The sequence below is a fragment of the Mauremys mutica genome, chromosome 13, assembly GCF_020497125.1.
Source record: "Mauremys mutica isolate MM-2020 ecotype Southern chromosome 13, ASM2049712v1, whole genome shotgun sequence".
Lineage (NCBI taxonomy): Eukaryota > Metazoa > Chordata > Testudines > Geoemydidae > Mauremys > Mauremys mutica.
In genome coordinates, this window is record NC_059084.1 from 3,387,228 (window position 1) to 3,407,871 (window position 20,644).

Consider the following 20,644-nt stretch of genomic DNA (forward strand, 5'->3'; position numbering starts at 1 on the left):
GAAGGGAAGGAGAATTAGCAGAGCAAGGCGACAAGGGAGCATATGAAACTAGGCTTCACAAATGTGTGTGATAGAGAGTTAAGCCTTGCAAAGCTCCTCGGATATTCAGAGCTGAACGCTCCCGGGCAGCTCAATAACACAGATGCTTCCCACTAAAAACCTTGGCCGCGGTGCCACCCTCTGGCTTGGAGAGGTAATACACCTTTCATAATGGAAAAGCTGCTGGGGAACATGGTCTGAAATCAAACCTCCCTCTCGCCCCACACCCATCTACCCCAAATCACAGCACATGGGATTTCAAGGGTTCTCATAGAAACCAGGCTACAAAACTATTTCAGTTGTCCAGCAGAACCAGCCCAATCACAACCCATGTCTGAAGCAATCTAATCTGAATCACACTGACTCGCTGACATGCATTATGGCACACCCAGCCAGAGACAACAATGAAAGCTAGCCTCCTGCCTCAGTTTTCTTGGAAAACCACCACCAGTTAGAGGGGAAATGGGGGATTTATCTTCCTTTACTAAACTCCTCTAGCTCCGCTCAGGCAGTTGCGCCCTCTGCTGCACGTGGGTTATTACGTATGCACTCTCCCCATAGGGCACGCTGAGGCGAGCCTGCCATTTGGTGGCATTACAGCACAAGAAAGCAGGTTCATTTGGGACAAACGATTGTGAGATCCAAGTTCTCCTCTGACAAATCGCTTTGAAACCAACATCCCGGCATGCGGCAGCTCTGGCTCTACTCCGGCTGTGGGGAAAATCCACCTTCATGCTCTTTTGAGTGCTGATCACACAGTCGCCTTATCCTGAAGTGTGACACGTTGCCACTTACGGCATTAAACAATCTGTGCTAAGCCCTAACTCCATAACTCACAGTGGCTCACCGTCAGTGGAACAGCAAATACTGCCAAGATATTAATGCCAAATTAGCTGAAGATTGTTCCGTACAGAGCAAACCTGCTAGTAACACACACCCAGAGTGCAAAAGCAGATGCCAGCTGTTCCTCAACAAATGTGGACAATTTCATGCGTCACATTAGAAAGGGTCAGAAGACATTTTCCTATTTTTTAATGGTCACTTTCACAATTTACAACATTTGCCGTTACGTACATCGTGTAGCCATTTAATCATGAAAAATGCTAATTCATTCAACCCCCAGTAGGTCTGCTATCCACTCCCCTGCCTGTTGTGCTTGATGCACCTAGCCAAGCAAGTTTCTCACGCTGAGCTTGTGGAACCTGCTGACCCCTCCCCCGCGCAGGCATGCTTAGTGTTTGTTCTCTGCTCTCCGAGGAACAGAAAACTGTGAAGCATCAGGGGAGGTAGTGTTACAGTGCTCGAGCGCTAAGCTCGCGCGGGACTAAGCCTGGAAAATGGGATGCATGCTCTAACAACTCATGTGGTCACAATTCAGACACTTGCATCAGAGCGATACTACTGGTCTCAGTGTAGCATCGAATTAGCTGGTGCCACAAAGCTAATGATTCAGCACAGCTGGCCGGCTCTGCACGGGATAAATCCAGAACACCGAGTCAGACGCAAGGTGCACTGGGACGTGAGGTGCACTAGGTGGCAAACCTGCATGCACTACACGCCTGGCTCAAGCTAATCCCATTAGCCCCTCATTTCTAGGAGCACCGAATTCACCCCCAGGATTCTTAATAAAAGAAGAGACCTGAGCCCAAAATGCAAACAGTGAAACAGACAAAGTAGAGGACTCCAAGTGTGCAGCTATACTGGTCCTCAACAAATGTGAGAAAGTAAATTAAAGGGTTAATCTCTTCCCCCCAGCCTTGAGTTACACCCCGGCCATTCCTAGCAGCTCAACAATTCATTTGTAAAATTCCTTACCAAAAATCTCCACTTTCCATTAAGATAGAGTGTATCCACCTTTATCACTTTTCACTTCCATTCACTTCCACAGCAGATCCAGCATCCTGCCCTCCTGGGGAGGAAACCAAGGAGCAGGCTGTACTTCCCAAAGCCATGAAGCAGCCCCGCACACAGCAAGGCAAAACTGCAGACAGTCTTGCCTAATGGAGGGAGGAGAAAACAACTAGACCAGGCTGGATGCTGTGAGGTAGAGCCCTGCATGGGACCATTTTTTAATCCCGCTCCTGCTAGAACGGTGGTGGGTCCTGCAGGACCCCAGTCCCTCTGCAGAGCTCTACACTAGTCCCATGCAGGGCTCTCCTGTGAGGAACGTCAGAACCTGTAGTGGGGGCAGGGGGAAATCAGAACTTTACTTCTCAAAAAGGATGAGAAAAGCATTAACCTTACGCCCCTACATGCAAATCCACATACGGTACAAGAGAATTGTGGCTCCCCATGGCTCTATCGGCTAGTGCTGGTGGTACAGCAATGTCAGTGTCAGCCTGGCAATCAGCTGGGATGGTTTTATTGAACACACTGAAACAAAGGAAGCATTTTGCATAAGGCTCAGGAGGAGCGAAGAGTAATGGGTTGCTATAGGAGTCGTTCTTCCCCAGCATGGATGGAAACTACTTCCTTTGAGCTCCCTTTCAGCAGACCTCCCTCCTCCTCTACAGTCAGTAACGTGATCCATAAAGCAACTGGGACAACTCCAGTGGGAGAATTTGTGGCACAATAGGCTGCAGCCTCTTTCAAAACAGGTATGTTTTGTTTATTTATTTTAAAGTCCACTGATCATCACAAAAACATGGGAAATGCAACTAATGAGAAAAAAGTCCAACCAAGATCTAAGAACCCAGAGCTACAGGTAGATGTGACACTGCTGCATGGCGCAGGTGCGCATACAGGACGAACGACACATGCGCGCAGCAGGTAGACGCGTGAAGAGAGGTGGGTTCCATTATATTAATCGCTGGACGATGACAGCATTGAGCAGGTTGGCTTCCTTCAGGGTTTGGTCCTCGTCAGAGAGCTCTTTATTCGGGAAGGTGGTCATGAGGACAAAGCTGGTAGCAGCCATCGCTGGCCGGGCATCCACTATGAAGAGCCGGATGTCACGGATGCTGTCCAAAGGGATCAAACACACAATGGTGACCCTGTTATTTCATTTACTGCACAAATGTGTGGGAAACAGACTAACCTAAACCCCTGCAATGTCACGGCACCAACACTGCCAGCAAACGGCAGAGGCCACATTAAGCAGATTTCACATTTCAGCTACTTTTAAAGGTGACTTTTCATTTTCTGTTGCACATCTCTACAGACACACAAGTCCCCTGAAATAACACATGAAACTGCTTTCTACCTATAAGCTGTGGTCACAACTAAACAGTCTTTGTAACTTCCTGCCTTAAACACGTGCAGTGGTTGGTGGCTGTACTAGAAAGTTTTTAATACCTGCAGATCACCATGGTGTCTGGGCACGTTGGTGAATCAAGAGATTCCTGGATGTATCGTTTGTAAAATGCTTTGGTATCCCTTCAGGATGAAAGGTGCTGTGTCATTTACAAAGTGCTGGATGGGCAGGAGAGCAGCGTTCTGCCTAAGTGCAGCAGATCCCAGATTATCTGAACCCTTAGGGGGCATGATACCATTGTGGATAACAAGGGGGCCTGGAAAAGAGATTTGTCTTCCAGTCTCCCCTGCTTGAGCAGAGATGTGGTTCAATTCTCCTATAAGAACTGGAGGAAAGTATGGGTGACCAGCTGTGTTCTCCAAGACTGGCTGGCTGAGCAGGACTTCAGCACAGAAGTCACCTGCTTAAATCCTACTGAGCAATGGACTCCACGGAATTAATTTTGCTCCTCCCACTGAACCGGTTTTAAAGGGGAATCTCCTCTCTCAAGCTATCTGCAGTGAAGAGAGAGTGGCTAAGCAAACAAGTTTGTATTCAGAGTCAGAAGAAGTCAATTGAGACAAGCTTCTTAATTATCTGAAGATGTCCAAAGCCCTTGGGATAATTTAGCTGGCACTACAGACAGTTACACTGATAATACTGAAGTGTTCAAATGAGAGCTCACCAGCTCAATTAGGAAAACAAATCCTATCCTATCAATAGTTAACCATCGCCAAACCCCACAGTAATTCTGCTCCTATTCACCTATACAGAAGGCTCCCCAGAGCTCCCTTTAGCGGGCTAGCCAGGATTTTAACATCTGCTCCAGCTGTGTACAGTTTGCAGTGTCACTCAGGCCTTCCCAGTTAGTAACCTGTTTCCAGTTCCCTTGTACCTGTGGCTGTGGTTAAATTTCTGGACCAATCGCCCGCCGTCAGCGAGCCGGATTTGTATGTTGGTGGTGGGCTCTGACTCATCAATGGTGATAGAAGAACTGGCTTTGGCTTCGTTCTCTGCTTGCTGTGCTGGAGAGCTGGTGCCCATCACCTGGGGGGCAGTGCTAAGAGGAGGAAAACATGGAGGACAGATTTTATAAACCACCTCTTTCCGGGCCCAAGAATCAGGATTCCCACAAAAGAGGCACAGATGCAAACATATTAGCACTGAGAACAGGAACTCAGGAACCAACCAGTGACACATCAGGGGCCCTCAGACACTTATCTAATCTCCAAACCAACCTCTCAGAGCCAACAGATTATACAACTTCCCCTGCCTTCCAATCCAACCCCAACTAAACCTCACCTAGACATTCCCATGCTCCCAGACATCTAATCATGGTCTCTATTACCTCCCCATCTCCTTGCTTCGGACTGATCTCTTCACCATAACTGAGGGTGCACATCACACACAATATTTAGCATTTACAAACATTAAATGATTAATCACCACCATGTTATCCTCTTTTTACACATGGGGAAACAAAGGTTAAGTGATTTGACCTAGGCCACAGAATCAGGATCAGAGCCAGGAATCAAACTCATGTTTGTGGCTCAGAGACTTGTGCTCTGATCTCTGCATCACACTTTATATCTGCCATCAATGCCATTTTGCAATTGCTTCACAGGAGTTTGCAATAGGGAACTAACAGCAAGGAGTTAAAGCCAGTCCTTCATATTTGTTAAAAACACCTACGACATTAAATGCTATTAATCTTGCTTATAAAATGCCACCTATTCCTTCATCCTAACAGCCAGCCAAATCAACTGCTGTTTTATTAAAGAAAGAAACTGTGAGAGCTCAGATGGGCTATGACAACAGATACCAAATCAGAACTGCAGTCTTCTCACCTGCCCAGTTTCTGCCCCTCTCCAGTGAAAGCCCGGAAGGCACCTTTGGATTTCACAAAATCCTCGTCACGGTGGTCCTCCATATCCAAGTTCACTTGTCCACCGCGTGCTAACCTGCGGAGCTCAGCTGGGACTTCCCTGGAAGCAAGAAGAATGTGCATTGTAATAAAAATCCATACATGAAGCGCTGAAAACTACCTTCTGCGGTCTCCTGATACATAGATGGGCTCCTCTTCCGGAGCAGCTTCAAAATGGTGCTACAACAGAGACAGGCATGCAGAAGAGATTACAGAACATGCACCCAGATAATGCTTGTTTCCTATTTATGCTGCCCAGGGAACTGTCACCACAAATGCCAGTCCCATCAGAGGCTCTTAGAAACCTTCCCTCCTGTCCCCAGGAATCAAAGCATCCTTTCATCATCATCTCATCAGCTAAGCAGGATTTGAGGAGGACTCACCTTCCCAGGGCCTAACACACATGAAAGGTTTCTCACACTAGCCTGCATTTGGGATAACCTGCCTTTTGTAATCCTCAGGAGTCTGCATCCCACATATGGACGAGACTGTTCCCTCACTTCTAATCCTCAAAGTCACATCCCTTCATGGGATGGGGCTGCTTCCACAGCTAAATACCTGATAGAAAGGCAACTGCAGTATTTGACCCACCCCACTGCTACTACGTTAAGATACTTATGAGAATGCTTCAGACGAAATGAGCTATTTATATGAAGCTCTGATTCCCAGCATGCTGGATTTCCTACATTGCTATATTTTAGCATACAGGCTCTTCCTTCTCAGGCACACCCCATCAGAGGTTCCCCCAACCCTCATGCTGCATACCCTCTGCGGATAGACTCCAGAAACTGGGCATTGGAGGGGTCTTGGTAGCTCCTCAGCTCCCCGTTGTCCAGGCTGAATCCACTCTTCCACAGCTTCAGTACAATATGTACCTGCAACCACCCCAAGCAGAAGTTAGCTCCTCACCAGTGTCTTAACAACACACAGCAATGACTGGCAGTGAAAAGCCTGAACATCTGGGTAATTTCAAATAGAGGACTGTGCCCCAATGGGGACTCCTCTAAGCCAACCCAGACAAAAGAAAGAAAAAAACCATCTGCTGGCTGCTCGGTGGTATCACTCCACAACAAAGCTACCATCACAGATCACCCTCTTTTTTGGCAGGTCTGGTTAAAAAGCCAAGGAGCACATGGGACAGGGAGACTGACCCACACGCCCACCCCAGAGGTGGCCCCACCAAGCTCACAATGGAACACACTGGTCAGGCAGGGGAGAGAAGCCTACACTGCTACTGCTGCTGTTCCTCCCGTGGGGATACAGGGAATTTCATTCTCCAGTGCTTTCTATACACCACCTCTTTCAGGAGCATTAAATTCACAGCTAGAGATGTTGATAAAAGGTCCTTGAGCCTATGTGGAGCTTCCAGGTTTTTAATTAACAGTTCAGCAGAACACTGCCTACAGAACACTTGATTATTCATTAAATCTACACTGGAGCAAAGAGCACTCTCCAGTCTAAGAATTTACCCAAGCTAGGCTTACTGCACCTCAGCCTTCTATGTCCATTGCCTTCTCTGGGCTCATCAAGAGGGGAAACAGACACTGTAGATAAATAAAATAATCCACCAAGGAAGATTTTTGCAAAGTTGAAAGGTGAGAGCTACTCACATCCTGCCCAGAATGCTGCCTCCTCTCTCCTGACACATAGGCCGACTCCTCCTCCGGAGCAGCTCCAAGGCGGTACCCTCCCCCTGCAAAGGGCTACAAGAGAGAGAGGCATGTAGAAGAGATTACAGACTGATATGCACCCAGACAATGCTTGCTTCCCCTTCACGAACATCACCATGTGAAAACATGGACTTCACTGTACCAGCAATACGGTTATAAGCTACATAACATCTCAAAGCTGCAGTGGCCAACTTGTTAGCCAATTAATCATCTGACACTGCGAATTAGCTTTTCTTGCCATTATGGCGCACATCCTAGATCAGCTCTAATGGAGGGGTTTGGATACAGCTGTACTCACAAGATAATCCCAGAACTCACCAATATAGAACAGCTGTCACTGAGCTGGTGGAGGGAGAACAACTCCATTAAAAACAGATTTAAATAAGGAAAGGAAAGAAGACCCCAGCATTCCTCACTTTTGCTCTGCTGCTCTCGCCGGGGCTCTTAGCCGGCCGATCGACAGCCACCGCTCCGTGCTCCTTAGCTCCTTTGAACAGATCCTCCACCAGCTCATTGGGGCTTTTCTTCCTTGGAGGGCCAACGATCTGCTGCCCACTTCTCTCCGAGCCCCCAGCATAAAACCTGAACAGAACACACATTTATCATCTAGGGACTTGGGGTTAGTTACTTGGACAAATGATTTTCCAGGACATGGACCTGAGAAGCCCCAAGAGGTTACAGGATAAGACTGAGTTTCAGGTCCAGGATGTGGCTGCCCACACAGTTTTTGTTCTTGCACAGTTTGTTATATTATTAGTAGTAGTATATTATTATTATTATATATTATAAAGCTCTCACATTTAACAAATGGGTGGCGGGGGGAGAATCTAGTCTAATGGGACTGGTTATCTGCTATCCTGGATTCTATTGACAGATACACAACCAACTTAAGTCACTGAACTGATCTGTGCCTTAATTTACCCATCAGTAAGAGCGTTTATATACTTGGCCACCTCACAGGGATACTGTATGGCTTCATTCAATTTGCTTTGCATGTCACCCGTAAACTACTTATAGAATCAGAGAAACGTAGGGCTGGAAGGGCCCTCGCGAGATCATCCAGTCCAGCACCTGCGCTGAGGCACAATCAAGTAAACTGAGACCACCCCTGACAGGGTGTTTGTCTAACTCGCTCTTAAAGTCCTGCAATGACAGGGATTCCACAACCTCCCTTGGAAGCCATTTCCATAATTTAACTACATTTATAGTTAGGAAGTTTATCCTAATATATAACCTAAATCTCCCTTGCTGCAGATTAAGTGGATTATTTCTTGTCCTACCTTCAGTGGACATGGAGAGGAACTCATCAGTGTCCTCTTTATAACAGCCCTTAACATATTGGAAAACTTACCAAGTCCTCTCTCAGCCTTCTTTTCTCAAGACTAAACATGCTCACTTTTTTAACCTTTCTAAATCTGTCATCATTTTTGTTGCGCTCCTTTGGATTCTCTCCAATTTGTCCACATCTTTCCTATAGTGCAGTGCCCAGAACTGGACACAGTACTCCAGCTAAAGGCCTCACCAATGCTGAGTATAGGGAGACAATTACCTCCTGTGTCTTTTAAACATTCCTGTGAATACACACCAGAATATTAACCTTTTTAGCATCTGCACCGCATTGACGACTTGTATTCAATTTGTGATCCACTATAACCCCCCGATTCCTTTCAGCAGCGCTACTTCCTAGCCAGTTATCACCCATTTTGTAGTTGTACATTTGATTTTCTCTTACTAAGTGCAGTATTTTGCACTTGTCTTTATTAAATTTCATCTTGTTGATCCCAGACCAACTCTCCAATTTGTCAAGGTCATTTTGAATTCTAATCATGTCCTCCAAAGTGCTAGCAACCCCTCCCCCAGCTTGGTGTCAGCTGCAAATTTTATAAGCGTATTCTCCATTTCATTATCCAAGTCATTAATGAAAATGCTGACTAATATCAGACCCAGGCCTGATCCTGCAGACCTCACTAGATATGCCCTCCAAGTCTGGCAGTGAACCACTGATAACTAGTTGTGCACCCATTTTATAATAATTTCATCTAGGCCACATTTCCTAGTTTGCTTACCAGAATGTTATATGGGTTTCAGAGTCCGGGCTGCAGCCCAAGCCAGAACATACACACTGCTATTTTTAAGCCCTATAGCCCAAGGCCCGTGAGACCGAGTCAGTTGACCGGGGCGCTGAGACTTGGTGCAGCGAGTGTTTCTTTGCAGTGTAGACGTACCCTTACTATTCTTCCTATCTTTCCCTCGCATCAGCATGGTTTCCTATTGAGCCCCTAATACTGTCTCTGAGAAACTGCCATCTTTGCTGAACTCCTTTTGGGACCTTACCTACCAGTTCTGAGTTTGTTACTCTGCTTTTTTAAGTCCATTGCTACTCTCTCTCCTTCCATTCCTTAAAATCATGAAATCTCACATTTCATGATCACTTTCACCCAAATTGCCTTGAACCTTCAGATTTTTCAATCAATTCCTCCTTACTAGCCAGAATCAAATCTAAAATGGCTGTCCCACTGATTACTTCCATCATTTTCTGAAACAAAAAACCGTCCTCTAACACATTCCAAGAATTTTTTGGAAAAATAATACAGCAAAACCCAAAATATCCGACAGATGTCTGGGTAGTTACAGTCCCCCATTAATACTTGTGTTTTGTATATTTCTGTTATTTGTTCTCAAAACGCTTCATCCACCTCTTCCTCCTGATTTCTTAGTCTATAGAGACCATGACATCGCCCATTTCCCCCCCTCCTTTTACCTTCATCCAGAGACTTTCAACTGGTCTGACTCTCACCTCCTTCTGGAGCTCAGAGCAAGAGTACACAGCGAGGTACAATGCAACACCTCCTCCCTGGCCTCTCCTTCCTGAACAAGCCATAACCCCACTATACCACCAAGTCTCTGTGATGCCAATTAAGTCATAATTTAGCTTACGGACTAATACTTCCAGTTCTTCTGGTTTACTCCCCATATTCCTGGCATTTGTGAATATAGACATCTAAGAGGTTGAGCAACTTCCCCCATTGCTGCTGCCCCTCTTGTTGCTCCTATGACCCTACCGTAATTTTCCATTCCTGCTCCCCCCACCCCTCAACATTGAGTCCTCTGTTAACATCGCTTTGTTTTATACCTGCCTGTGGGCTTGTCTCACTTGCCCCTTTTGCATCTAATTTAAAGCTCTCCTCACTAGCTGTCATTACAGCTGTCACTGCAGGAAATTTCCCACTAACGTTTCCTAAATGATGCTCAAAAGATGGGAAAAACCCAGATGAAAAGGAGAACTGCAACTGCATTCCCACACAGCAGCGTCTCAACCAACGACACAGGAGTGCTGGGGCTCACTGCTCTAGCCAAAGTGCAAACACTCATTGTGCAGGCCCTGAAATTAACTTCTGTAAACAACGGGGAGAAGGAAATGCATTCAGAACTGTACTGATCACCACTGAATTTAACATCTCACAACTCACAAACCAGTACAGAACATTTCTACAAACAGCGCTAAGCCTGGTCTTGCAGAAACCATTTTCATTGACTAGCCTTTCAGAATAAGACTCAGTGAGCACGAAAACGTGATACTCATCAGCAGTGGTTAAAATACAGATTTAAATAAGGTTCTGTACAATTCCATGCTCCCCCACAAGACAAAACACCATATGGTTTACACATTTAACCGGAGACTGACCGTTGTCCCTCTTCCTCTTCATCATCATCTTCTTGAGCATGAACAAGGTCTCTGAATGATGTCACCCGGTGGTCACTGTGAAAAGATAACCAAATGAGCACACACATTCCCCAAAGAGACAGATCTGTATCAGCCATGTAACGTGAACTATACAAGCAGGAAAGTGGCTGTTATGTTGTGCTGCTGTCCTTTACTATGCATCTGGGTTAAGCAGCATTTATTTCCACTGAACTTCAGTTCTTGCACTAATTAAACACCCTCTATATACTGATCAAATGGCAGCTCAGAGGGGACAGGTACTATTGCTGTCCTCATTAACCATTCAGCAAAGCCCACCTGCTCTTTCCCTCTTGGGGACTGTTGTCAAAATAAGGGAGAATATCCTACTCTTAGCGCCCTCCCCCACCACAACTAAACCCAACAACACACACTCTTAGAATAGTCTAAACATATCTAAGAGATCGCTAGAAATAAATAGGTTTGTGCCTTGTGTCTATGATATGTAAAGAAAGATCTGAAAGGTTTCTGTACAAGAGAAAAAAAGGAACCTGGATTGAAGAAAGCTGGAGTGGAAGAATTTCTGCACTTATACAGTGGATTAATCTGGGTCCCTTCCAATCCTAGGGACCTGATTCTTCACTCCACTGGACCATCGAGTCACATTGGTGTAAAACTGGTGTAAGAGTGGTGAATCAGTCTCCAAGTATCTGAGCCTCTCCCCATCACATCTACAAATACCAGGTGGGTGTACGCACAATGCTTGAAAAGGGGTCACGAACACAACCAATGTAATCTTCAGTCATTTCCCTGCAGATGTACTGGATTTAGGAACCTTTATTTATCCACAGAATAGTTATGGCATAACCCCCAAAAATGGAAGGTATCCTATGCTGCCTTGTTCTAGGGAGCCTCTGTTAAAGGTGAATGGAGTTCAGGTTACACGTCTATTGATCCTCTGTGTTTCTGTTGAGCTACCTGCTAGGGTGTGTGACGTTATTGATATAAATGGGGACCATATAGAACATGGGTTGCAACCAAGGTCCTGTAGTGGCACCAAATCCTAAGTAAAGGGGGTCATATAAGGTGTCTAAGACCAGGTTCTGGGTTGCTGATTATAATTATGCTGTCTATATGTCTGTATCATTTTTAGTTGAAGTTATGAATGTTGGCTCTATGCTGTCTGTATTTCAAGTTTGTGCTGTGCTTCTGGGGGAAGCCTCCCAGACAAGCTGGTGTTAGCTCTGCCTAGCCTGTTTGATGGCCCATTAAGGACCATTAAGGACACAATGGACCCATGGAGAGAAGGCAGACACGCCTTGTGACTCAGCAAAGTATGCAGGGACTGGCCCATGTGACTCCAGGCTCCATCTTGCTGTAAATTTCCACAGTGAAGACAAAGAGATTCTTACACCTGGAAAGGCCTATATAAGGCTGATGCTTCATCTCCATCTGGTCTTCAATCCTGCTTCTGACCTCTGGAAGGACTTTGCTACAAACTGAAGCTTTACACAAGGGACTGAACGACCCATCCCAGTGGGGGATGCATTCCAGAGACTCAATTTGAACCTGCAGTTTACTCCAGCACTGCTGCAAGCCTGAACTAAGAACTTTGCCATTACTGTATGTAATTGATTCCATTTAACCAATTCTATCTCTCATTTCCACCTTTTTCCCTTTGTAAATAAACCTTTAGATTTTAGATTCTAAAGGATTGGCAACAGCGTGATTTGTGGGTAAGATCTGATGTGTATATTGACCTGGGTCTGGGGCTTGGTCCTTTGGGATCGAGGGAACCGTTTTCTTTTATTGGGGTGTTGGTTTTCATAACCATTCATCCCCAGGACGAGTGCACTGGTGGTGATGCTGGGAGACTGGAGTGTCTAAGGAAATTGCTTGTGTGACTTGTGGTTAGCCAGTGGGGTGAGACCAAAGTCCTTTTTGTCTGGCTGGTTTGGTTGGCCTTAGAGGTGGAAAAACCCCAGCCTAGGGCTGTGACTGCCCTGTTTGAGCAATTGGTCCTGATTTGGCACTCTCAGTTGGGTCCCGCCAGAATCGCTCCGTCACAGTGGCGTAGTCGTGCTTGGATCCACAGAACCAGGTCAATTAAGCTTTGGGTCAGAACCCCACGCTATCCAAATTTTAACTTTGGGATTGAGAGTTTGGTTGGTTAAAGATCAGTGACCATGAGACAGAGAGCATCAGGAAAAGCAAGGAAACTGCAAGCCTTGAGAGACAGCCTGCAGTTTGATTATGAGCAAGAACTGGCAGAAATTCGAATGGAGAAAGAGGCTGATGAGAGAAAGAAAGAAGTTGCTAAGAGAGAAGAAAAAGCTCGTAAGAGGCGTCTGGAGCTGCTGGCTGCTGAGGAGGAGACTCGACAGATGCAACAGGAGACAGCTAGACTCCAACTCCAAGTCAAAAAAGCAATGGAAGAACAGCAGAGACTGTATCCTCTTGAAAGTCCAGTTTGTAACAATGTTGGTATGTTGTATAACTCTGAGCAGTTGTGTGGGGATAACCAAATGTACCCCAACAATGCCACCTTTTATGTCAATGCTGTTACTGTGTGTTCAGTAGGGGGTGGCCCCATAAATTGTGCCAGTGCTATGGATGGGAATGGTAATGGAAAATTCATAGAATGTGTAAAAGTCAATGGTAAAAGCTGTTTAGGGCAAATTATGGCTTCTAACATCACTCTTGTTAAAGCAGATCTGGTCAAAGAGGAAGATTATTTACCAAATCAGAGTGTGAATGTTGTGATCCTCTGTGAGTTTACTGTCTGTGTGCCTTTAGCCAGAATCCACCTTGAGTGGAATGGGGCTCAGCATGAAGTGATAGCTGGCGTCAGGAAGTTATTGCCTAAAGATCTTTTAATTGGGGAAAATGTTAAAGCTTTGTTCAATCCAGGTAGCCAGTCACAGGAGAGGAATGATCTTAAACCTGTGTCTAGTGTGGGCAATGATTTGCCTGAGGTGGGTTGCTCCAAAGGTTTGTCTGTGCCAAGAAGCAGCGTGTCTGGGAATGAAGTTTCTGAATGTCTGTCTGATGTCTCAGAAGGAAATCTGGAGTTAGATCAAGAGCAGAAAGATCTCATTGGGGAGGAAAATGTTTCTCAGGAGCAGATTAAAGTAGATGGTCAGGTTAAAGCCCTAACTAAGGAAGGAGAGGGTAAATTTGTAATGGGTAATGGATTGGTGGCTAGTGCAGCTTGTAGAAGTAAACCTGAAATGGGTAACTGTGATTTGCTAAAAGTAGCTCAGTGTAGTGAAAAGAGCAGCAGCTTATCTGTTGGGAGAGGCAATGTGCCTGGTAGGGAAAGTTTGGAGGAGCCTAGGCAGCCTTGTGAGCTGATGGCTTTGTCTAATCAGCAGTTTGGGAAGGGAGGGATAGTGGAAGATGAGTGTCCATATCCCTTACCTGTTTCCTGTGTGGAGAAATGTGACAGTGGAGGGAATGTGCCTGTCTCTGTCAGGAGTATTGACTTGCCTATGAAGGAAGCTACCCCAGTCTCCAAGCAGTTGTCTGTGAACAGCCCTGTGTGCTGGGACGAGGGAAATGAAATCCCAAGCTGTGTGTCTGGTGAAGGAGAATGTGTCTCCGGCTCTTCTGTGTCTGTGGAGCAAACAGAAGGGGCCTTTCAGCCTGTGATGGTTGAGGGTGATTCAGTTGTCTCGAAGTTGGTTGTAAATACAGCTAAAGCCCAGGAAGGGAATGGTCCTGAGTTTGTGTCTGCTGGGGAAAATGGCACTGTGACTAGGTTGCATCCAGTTAGTGTCTTAGCAAAATCCCAGAGAACAGACAATTCTGGTGCTTGTAGTTTGCCAGTTGCTAATGTGTGGTTGGAAAAGGGTGTAGCAACTCTGTCTGATCAGGGTGATACCCTAGCCAGGGCACAAGGAGAGCATGAAGGTGATTTAATGGTGTTACTTACTGACAGTTTGACAACTTGTAGCAAGAAGGAAAAGATTCCTGAACTTGTTCATGGCCAAGGGAAGGAGACTGCTTCTGACCTGTTATCTAGAAAGTCTGTAGGTGTGCCTAAAAGGGGATTGTGTAGAAATCCGCCTGTGGGGCCTGAAGTGAGTCTAAGTGTAGGTGAGACCCAGAAAGCGGCTGTGGTTGCTCAGGGAAGTGTTCCTGTAAAGCAAGCCCTAGGTGGAGAGGGGAAGGGCAGAATTTCTGTGAGGGGTGAATTGCTGCTTAGAGAAGCTCCTAGGGAAAGGAATCCTCATGGTAGCCTGTGCAAGCAGTTTACTGCAACTGAAGGGTGTAAAAGTGATTTAATCAGGGAAGTTTCAGTTCCTAACAGCCAGAAATTTTCTGTTGTGAATGGATCCACTGACTTTCCTTTTGAAAGATCCAGTGTGGGCAGCTTTGAAAAGGTCTCAGGTGGAGTAGAAGCTGTTAAGGAAGTTGAGCAGCCCTATAACCACCTGGCTGTGTGTAGCCAGCTTGTTGGGGAGACAATGCTGTTGGGACAGGAATGTCTCCATGCTGAATCGGTAAGTGAGCAGTCTGTGCTTCAGGATCTGAGGACAGATTCAGTTACTGGTTTTTCAAAGCAGAACAGTTTTATGGCTGAATGCTTGAGGAGGCAGGGGAGAGCAAGCCAGCTCTCACCCTCAGACTCTTTGGATTTGTGTGGTACCTCTGTGAGACAAAGTCCAGCCTTGGAATCCATAGCAGCTGAAGAGTTAAAAGCTAGTGTCTGTGTTGATGCGAATTACTTGGCTGGCAGGGAGAAGAAAGACTTGCTAATAGCTGTTAGCACAGAGGGCCCACCCCATCAGGCAGTGATCTCTGTTAAGCAAGAGAAATCAGGGTTTAATCCTAAAGGACAAGAAGGAAAGAGAAGACTGAATTTTGCAAAGGGAACTCACAGGTTAACCCTAAAAGGCCCAAACTCCAATGGTATTGAGCCAAGGATGTGGCATGACAAACATGTTTGTAGATGGACACTTGCAATCAATTTGTTGTTATTGCTAATGCTAACTGTAACAATGTATAATGTGCCTAATCTTTTGGAAAATCCCTTGAACATGTTGAAAGGAATACATGAAAACCCACTTTATGTTAAAGGGCCTTGCTATACAGATGTTTCACAGTTAATGCCTGTAAACAGTGTTGGAACTTTTCACAGGGGAAAATACATTCCAGACCTGATGTGCTGTATGAAAGGGGAAACTGAGGCACACTACCATATTGCGTTCATGGCTAAATGCCGAAAGTCCTGTACTATGAACAACATCAATATCTACATTGGTTTAATGTTAATTGGGTTCAAAACATTGGCCAAAGCTGGTATGGATAAAGTAGCTGTTTTCTTTAGCTCTTGGCAAGATCACCTGAAACATACAGGAACCATGCTGCAAAAGCTAACCAAGTTATACCTTAAGTTTGTAAAAAGATTCATTCATGTTATTGAACATGACTTTGATAAACCATTTCGGTTATACACTGGTACGGCCTCTAGCCCAACACTAGCTGTAGTGAGACAGACCCAAGGAAAGGGGGCTCTTGGGATGCAGTCAGCGATGTTTTGTCATCCCTTCCTGCATCAATTTTGCGTTGGGGGTGTGACGTTATTGATATAAATGGGGACCATATAGAACATGGGTTGCAACCAAGGTCCTGTAGTGGCACCAAATCCTAAGTAAAGGGGGTCATATAAGGTGTCTAAGACCAGGTTCTGGGTTGCTGATTATAATTATGCTGTCTATATGTCTGTATCATTTTTAGTTGAAGTTATGAATGTTGGCTCTATGCTGTCTGTATTTCAAGTTTGTGCTGTGCTTCTGGGGGAAGCCTCCCAGACAAGCTGGTGTTAGCTCTGCCTAGCCTGTTTGATGGCCCATTAAGGACCATTAAGGACACAATGGACCCATGGAGAGAAGGCAGACACGCCTTGTGACTCAGCAAAGTATGCAGGGACTGGCCCATGTGACTCCAGGCTCCATCTTGCTGTAAATTTCCACAGTGAAGACAAAGAGATTCTTACACCTGGAAAGGCCTATATAAGGCTGATGCTTCATCTCCATCTGGTCTTCAATCCTGCTTCTGACCTCTGGAAGGACTTTGCTACAAACTGAAGCTTTACACAAGGGACTGAACGACCCATCCCAGTGGGGGATGCATTCCAGAGACTCAATTTGAACCTGCAGTTTACTCCAGCACTGCTGCAAGCCTGAACTAAGAACTTTGCCATTACTGTATGTAATTGATTCCATTTAACCAATTCTATCTCTCATTTCCACCTTTTTCCCTTTGTAAATAAACCTTTAGATTTTAGATTCTAAAGGATTGGCAACAGCGTGATTTGTGGGTAAGATCTGATGTGTATATTGACCTGGGTCTGGGGCTTGGTCCTTTGGGATCGAGGGAACCGTTTTCTTTTATTGGGGTGTTGGTTTTCATAACCATTCATCCCCAGGACGAGTGCACTGGTGGTGATGCTGGGAGACTGGAGTGTCTAAGGAAATTGCTTGTGTGACTTGTGGTTAGCCAGTGGGGTGAGACCAAAGTCCTTTTTGTCTGGCTGGTTTGGTTGGCCTTAGAGGTGGAAAAACCCCAGCCTAGGGCTGTGACTGCCCTGTTTGAGCAATTGGTCCTGATTTGGCACTCTCAGTTGGGTCCCGCCAGAATCGCTCCGTCACAGGGTGCTAACTGAAATAGCAATTTTTTGTGATGTGGACACTTATCCACTAGAATCTGGATTTAGACCATCACATTCATCTCACACAGACAACTAACCAATCAGATGATAATCTCTGTGCTTCAGATCCCTCATCTGTAAAATGGGGATAATATTTTCCTATTTCACAGGCATAGGATGAGGCCAAATTCATTCAAGCTTGTAAAGTGCCTTGGCATCCTCAGATAGGCAATGTATAGAATTGCAAACTATTCTAGAGAATTATGGTATTGTGCAGATCTCATCTGTATTACAGAAAATGTTTAGCTCAATCTACTGAGTTCTCGTCTGGCCCCAAAGCAAACTAAAATAGAATAATCCATTCTTCTTGAGCAATGAGGTAAAATCATTCTACACAGTTCTTTGGATAAAATGTGCAATACCATCCAAGACAGGGGAATATAACACTGCTGGGGTTTTCACAAAGGCTAAAGAAACTTACGAAATAAAGCTGAACAGAATTCATGGATGTCTTCGCTGATAACTGTTATACAGCAATGTGATGAGCATAGTATAAGTACTTTGATAAGTGACTTCCACCCCCACATGTATAACTGCTTAATGAAGAGGCCCATATAATTTGGAAAGTGTCTCCTCACCTGGGTGCAGTGCCTCTGGATACAGAGCTGGCAGTTGGCTGAGGAAGCGTCACAATGTCTTCATCACCCCCATCCTCATAGAAACTAGCTAGAGCAATCTGAAAGGACAGAATTACAGTAGGTTTTAAAAGAATAAGCCCAATCACCTTGTACATCATTGCAGTCAGAAAGATGTCAGAACTATATCTATTAAAAGGGTTAATATACTGCATTTACTGAGAACTTTTGTCACACCCAATCGCTTAAACCACATCTACTCTAAGGAATTTTACAAACCAGTTTCCACCTTCAGGAGTCTTAGCAGAAACAAGGCTCATCTAGCAGCTTCCAGTTTTTTACTGCCATGGTAGGGGTTGCCTACACTCAGAAATTCACAGAAATGGCTCTTCTGGAATAACTCCTTGTGGGGATACTTATTCCAGAAGAAGGGTGCTTGGTTCTGATTTAGTTTAATCTACTTCTAAAGCGGATTTAGCCAAATCTGAAAAAGGCAGCCTTATTCCAGAATAAGAGTATCTTCGTGAGGATTTATACACAAATAATTATTACAGAATAGCTATTTCAGTAAATTTCCAAGTATACACAAGCCCTTAATTAAATGTGCTAGTGTAGACATGGCCAGAGGGTAAGTTTGCAGGGAAAAAGGCAATTGGTCAAACTGGTGATCACACATTCACTTACAATTTTCGGGTCCTGTTCACACCATGGCTAAATCTGTACTAGCAATAACTGGTTTTCACCACTTCTGACCAGGTGGATACTATTCACAGATCATTCCACTCTACCTAACTGGCTAAATGCAGGAGTCTGTATCATACACAACCTTGATTAAGCATATTGCATAGACTTGGAATAGTTTCAGTCAGCTGAAATTAGGATAATCAGAGGAATTTTCAGTGCTCTTAATATATATGAGAGGACCAGTGCCTGTTTGGGTTAATCACACATCTATGGAATCTTATACCTCAAGCTAACAAAACTCAGTGATAAACATTATTTACCTGAATAGATTGCCTCAATCAGTTACACAGATATTTGTAAGGTTTCAAAATTACAAAAGGAAGTGATTTGTCACTCAGTTCTTTCACTTGATGATTTAATCTGCCTCTAAAGAGTTTCAGTTATTATTAAAGTATAACAGGTATAGAGGGGAGGCGCATTACTGCACAATATTGTGAGTCAAGACTCCTGGCTCCATCACTGTGTGAACGTGGCTAGACAAGTCACTTCATTACTGTGCCTTGGTTTCCCTAGCTGGATAATACTTATGCCAATGGCTCTGTGAGGCCTAATTAATGCCAGTAAGGTGCTTTGAGGTTTTTGGATGAACCCGATGTGCTAGAGAAAAGCGAAGGGAGGGCAGAGACTCGGTTTCTGTCATGCAAGAGAAGCCTGCAGGGATTTACAGGAGGCCTGGGAACTAACTGACGCCACATCTTGAGAAAGGCGCCCAGCTCCAGGAAGCGCCTGAGTTACCCGCCCCCAGCCTGCAGCAGACACGGTCTCTGTGACGGGCTCACACGGAGGAGCCAGTGGCCAGGTCAGGGGTGCGGCGCCTGGGAGAACAGGCCTGGGGGGGGGCCTTTGCTCGCGCGGGCACCGGCTCGCGCCCAATGAGCCCCCCCCCTCCCGCCCGGCAGGAAGAGCGGCCGGAGCCCGGGGAGGCGCTGGGGGGGGGAGCAAGTGGAGCGGGGCCGGGCCAGCGGTGAAAGCGGAGTCTGGGCCGGGGCGAGGGAGGCCGCCCCGCGGGGGGTGGGGGACGAGCCGGAGGGGGAGGGGAGACCAGGCCGGGTCCCCCCCCCGCCGGGATGACGGTGCGGTTCCGCGGCGGCCCCTCCCCCGGCCGCCCGCCCGCTGCCCGGCCCGGCGCTACCTGCAGGTCCCAGCCCGCGGACTCCAGGAAGAAGCGGGCTCGCTCCTCCTCGGTCCCGGTCACGGCCACGAACTCCCTCAGCGCCTCCTGCCGATCCGCCATCTTCCCGGTGCAGCGGCCAATCCCCCCCGGCCCGCGCCGGAGGCCGCGCCTGGCGGGCCGGGCGTGCAGCGCTCAAAGCCCTCCGTGCGGAAACGCGCGCCGCCCACAGCGCCACCTGCCGGCGCCCAGCGCCGCCTGCAGCTCCTTGAGCGGGAGGCTTCCGGCCGGGCGCAGAGGCGGACACGCTGCCCTCTGCTGGGGGGAGGTGGAAACGCAGCGGCCCCTGGAGTCGCCGGTTCCCACGTGGGTCCCGTCCCACCACGGTCCATCCTGGGTGCTCAGTCGCCTCCTGCATCTGACCCCCACTCACACCCCCAGGTGCTGGGCCAAGGGAGGGAGAGACACGGACGGTTCCCAGGACCAGTCGGCGCTGGGGCTTAGGGCGCTTCTGGGGTGCGTGACGTGAGGACCCCGGCTCCGCCGAGCTCAGGGGATGAGGGCTCAGTTCCCAGCCCTGTCACAGTCTCCGCGCACAAACCACTTACCAAGAGCTTTAAAAGCAGCCACTGGTTTTGGGTGCCCAACCTGGGCCCAGTTTTCAGACACACTGAGCATCCCTCCCGCACTGGGAGTCACCATGCGAATGATGCCCTCCCTGGAGCGTGCCCCAAACCGGAGCCGCTCCAAAATCAGGGGCTGCTTTTGAACATTTGGTCCCAATCTCTCTGAGCCTGAATTCTCTTTGCATACAATGGGCATAATAACCTCAGCCTACCTCCCAGGGTGCCAAAAGGAGACAGGCCCAGACCCTCAAAGGTAGAGAACCCAGGCACAGGGGCTACAATCAGTCGTTTGTGAGCTGCTCCCATACCACTGTGGCGGGGCCATC

General features: G+C 46.7%; 1 protein-coding gene across 1 annotated transcript; it reads right to left on the minus strand.

The window, feature by feature from the left end:
- Positions 1-1,058: 1,058 nt before the first annotated feature.
- NSFL1C (NSFL1 cofactor) lies at positions 1,059-19,870 on the minus strand. The gene is made up of 9 exons (XM_044986363.1): positions 19,714-19,870; positions 17,841-17,938; positions 10,551-10,625; positions 7,282-7,447; positions 6,806-6,898; positions 5,961-6,070; positions 5,119-5,256; positions 4,167-4,331; positions 1,059-2,999 (listed from the first exon to the last, which is right to left on the minus strand). The coding sequence occupies exons 1-9, from the start codon at positions 19,813-19,815 to the stop codon at positions 2,837-2,839; spliced, it is 1,110 nt and encodes a 369-aa protein (XP_044842298.1). The 5' UTR covers positions 19,816-19,870; the 3' UTR covers positions 1,059-2,836.
- Between the last annotated feature and the right edge of the window lie 774 nt (positions 19,871-20,644).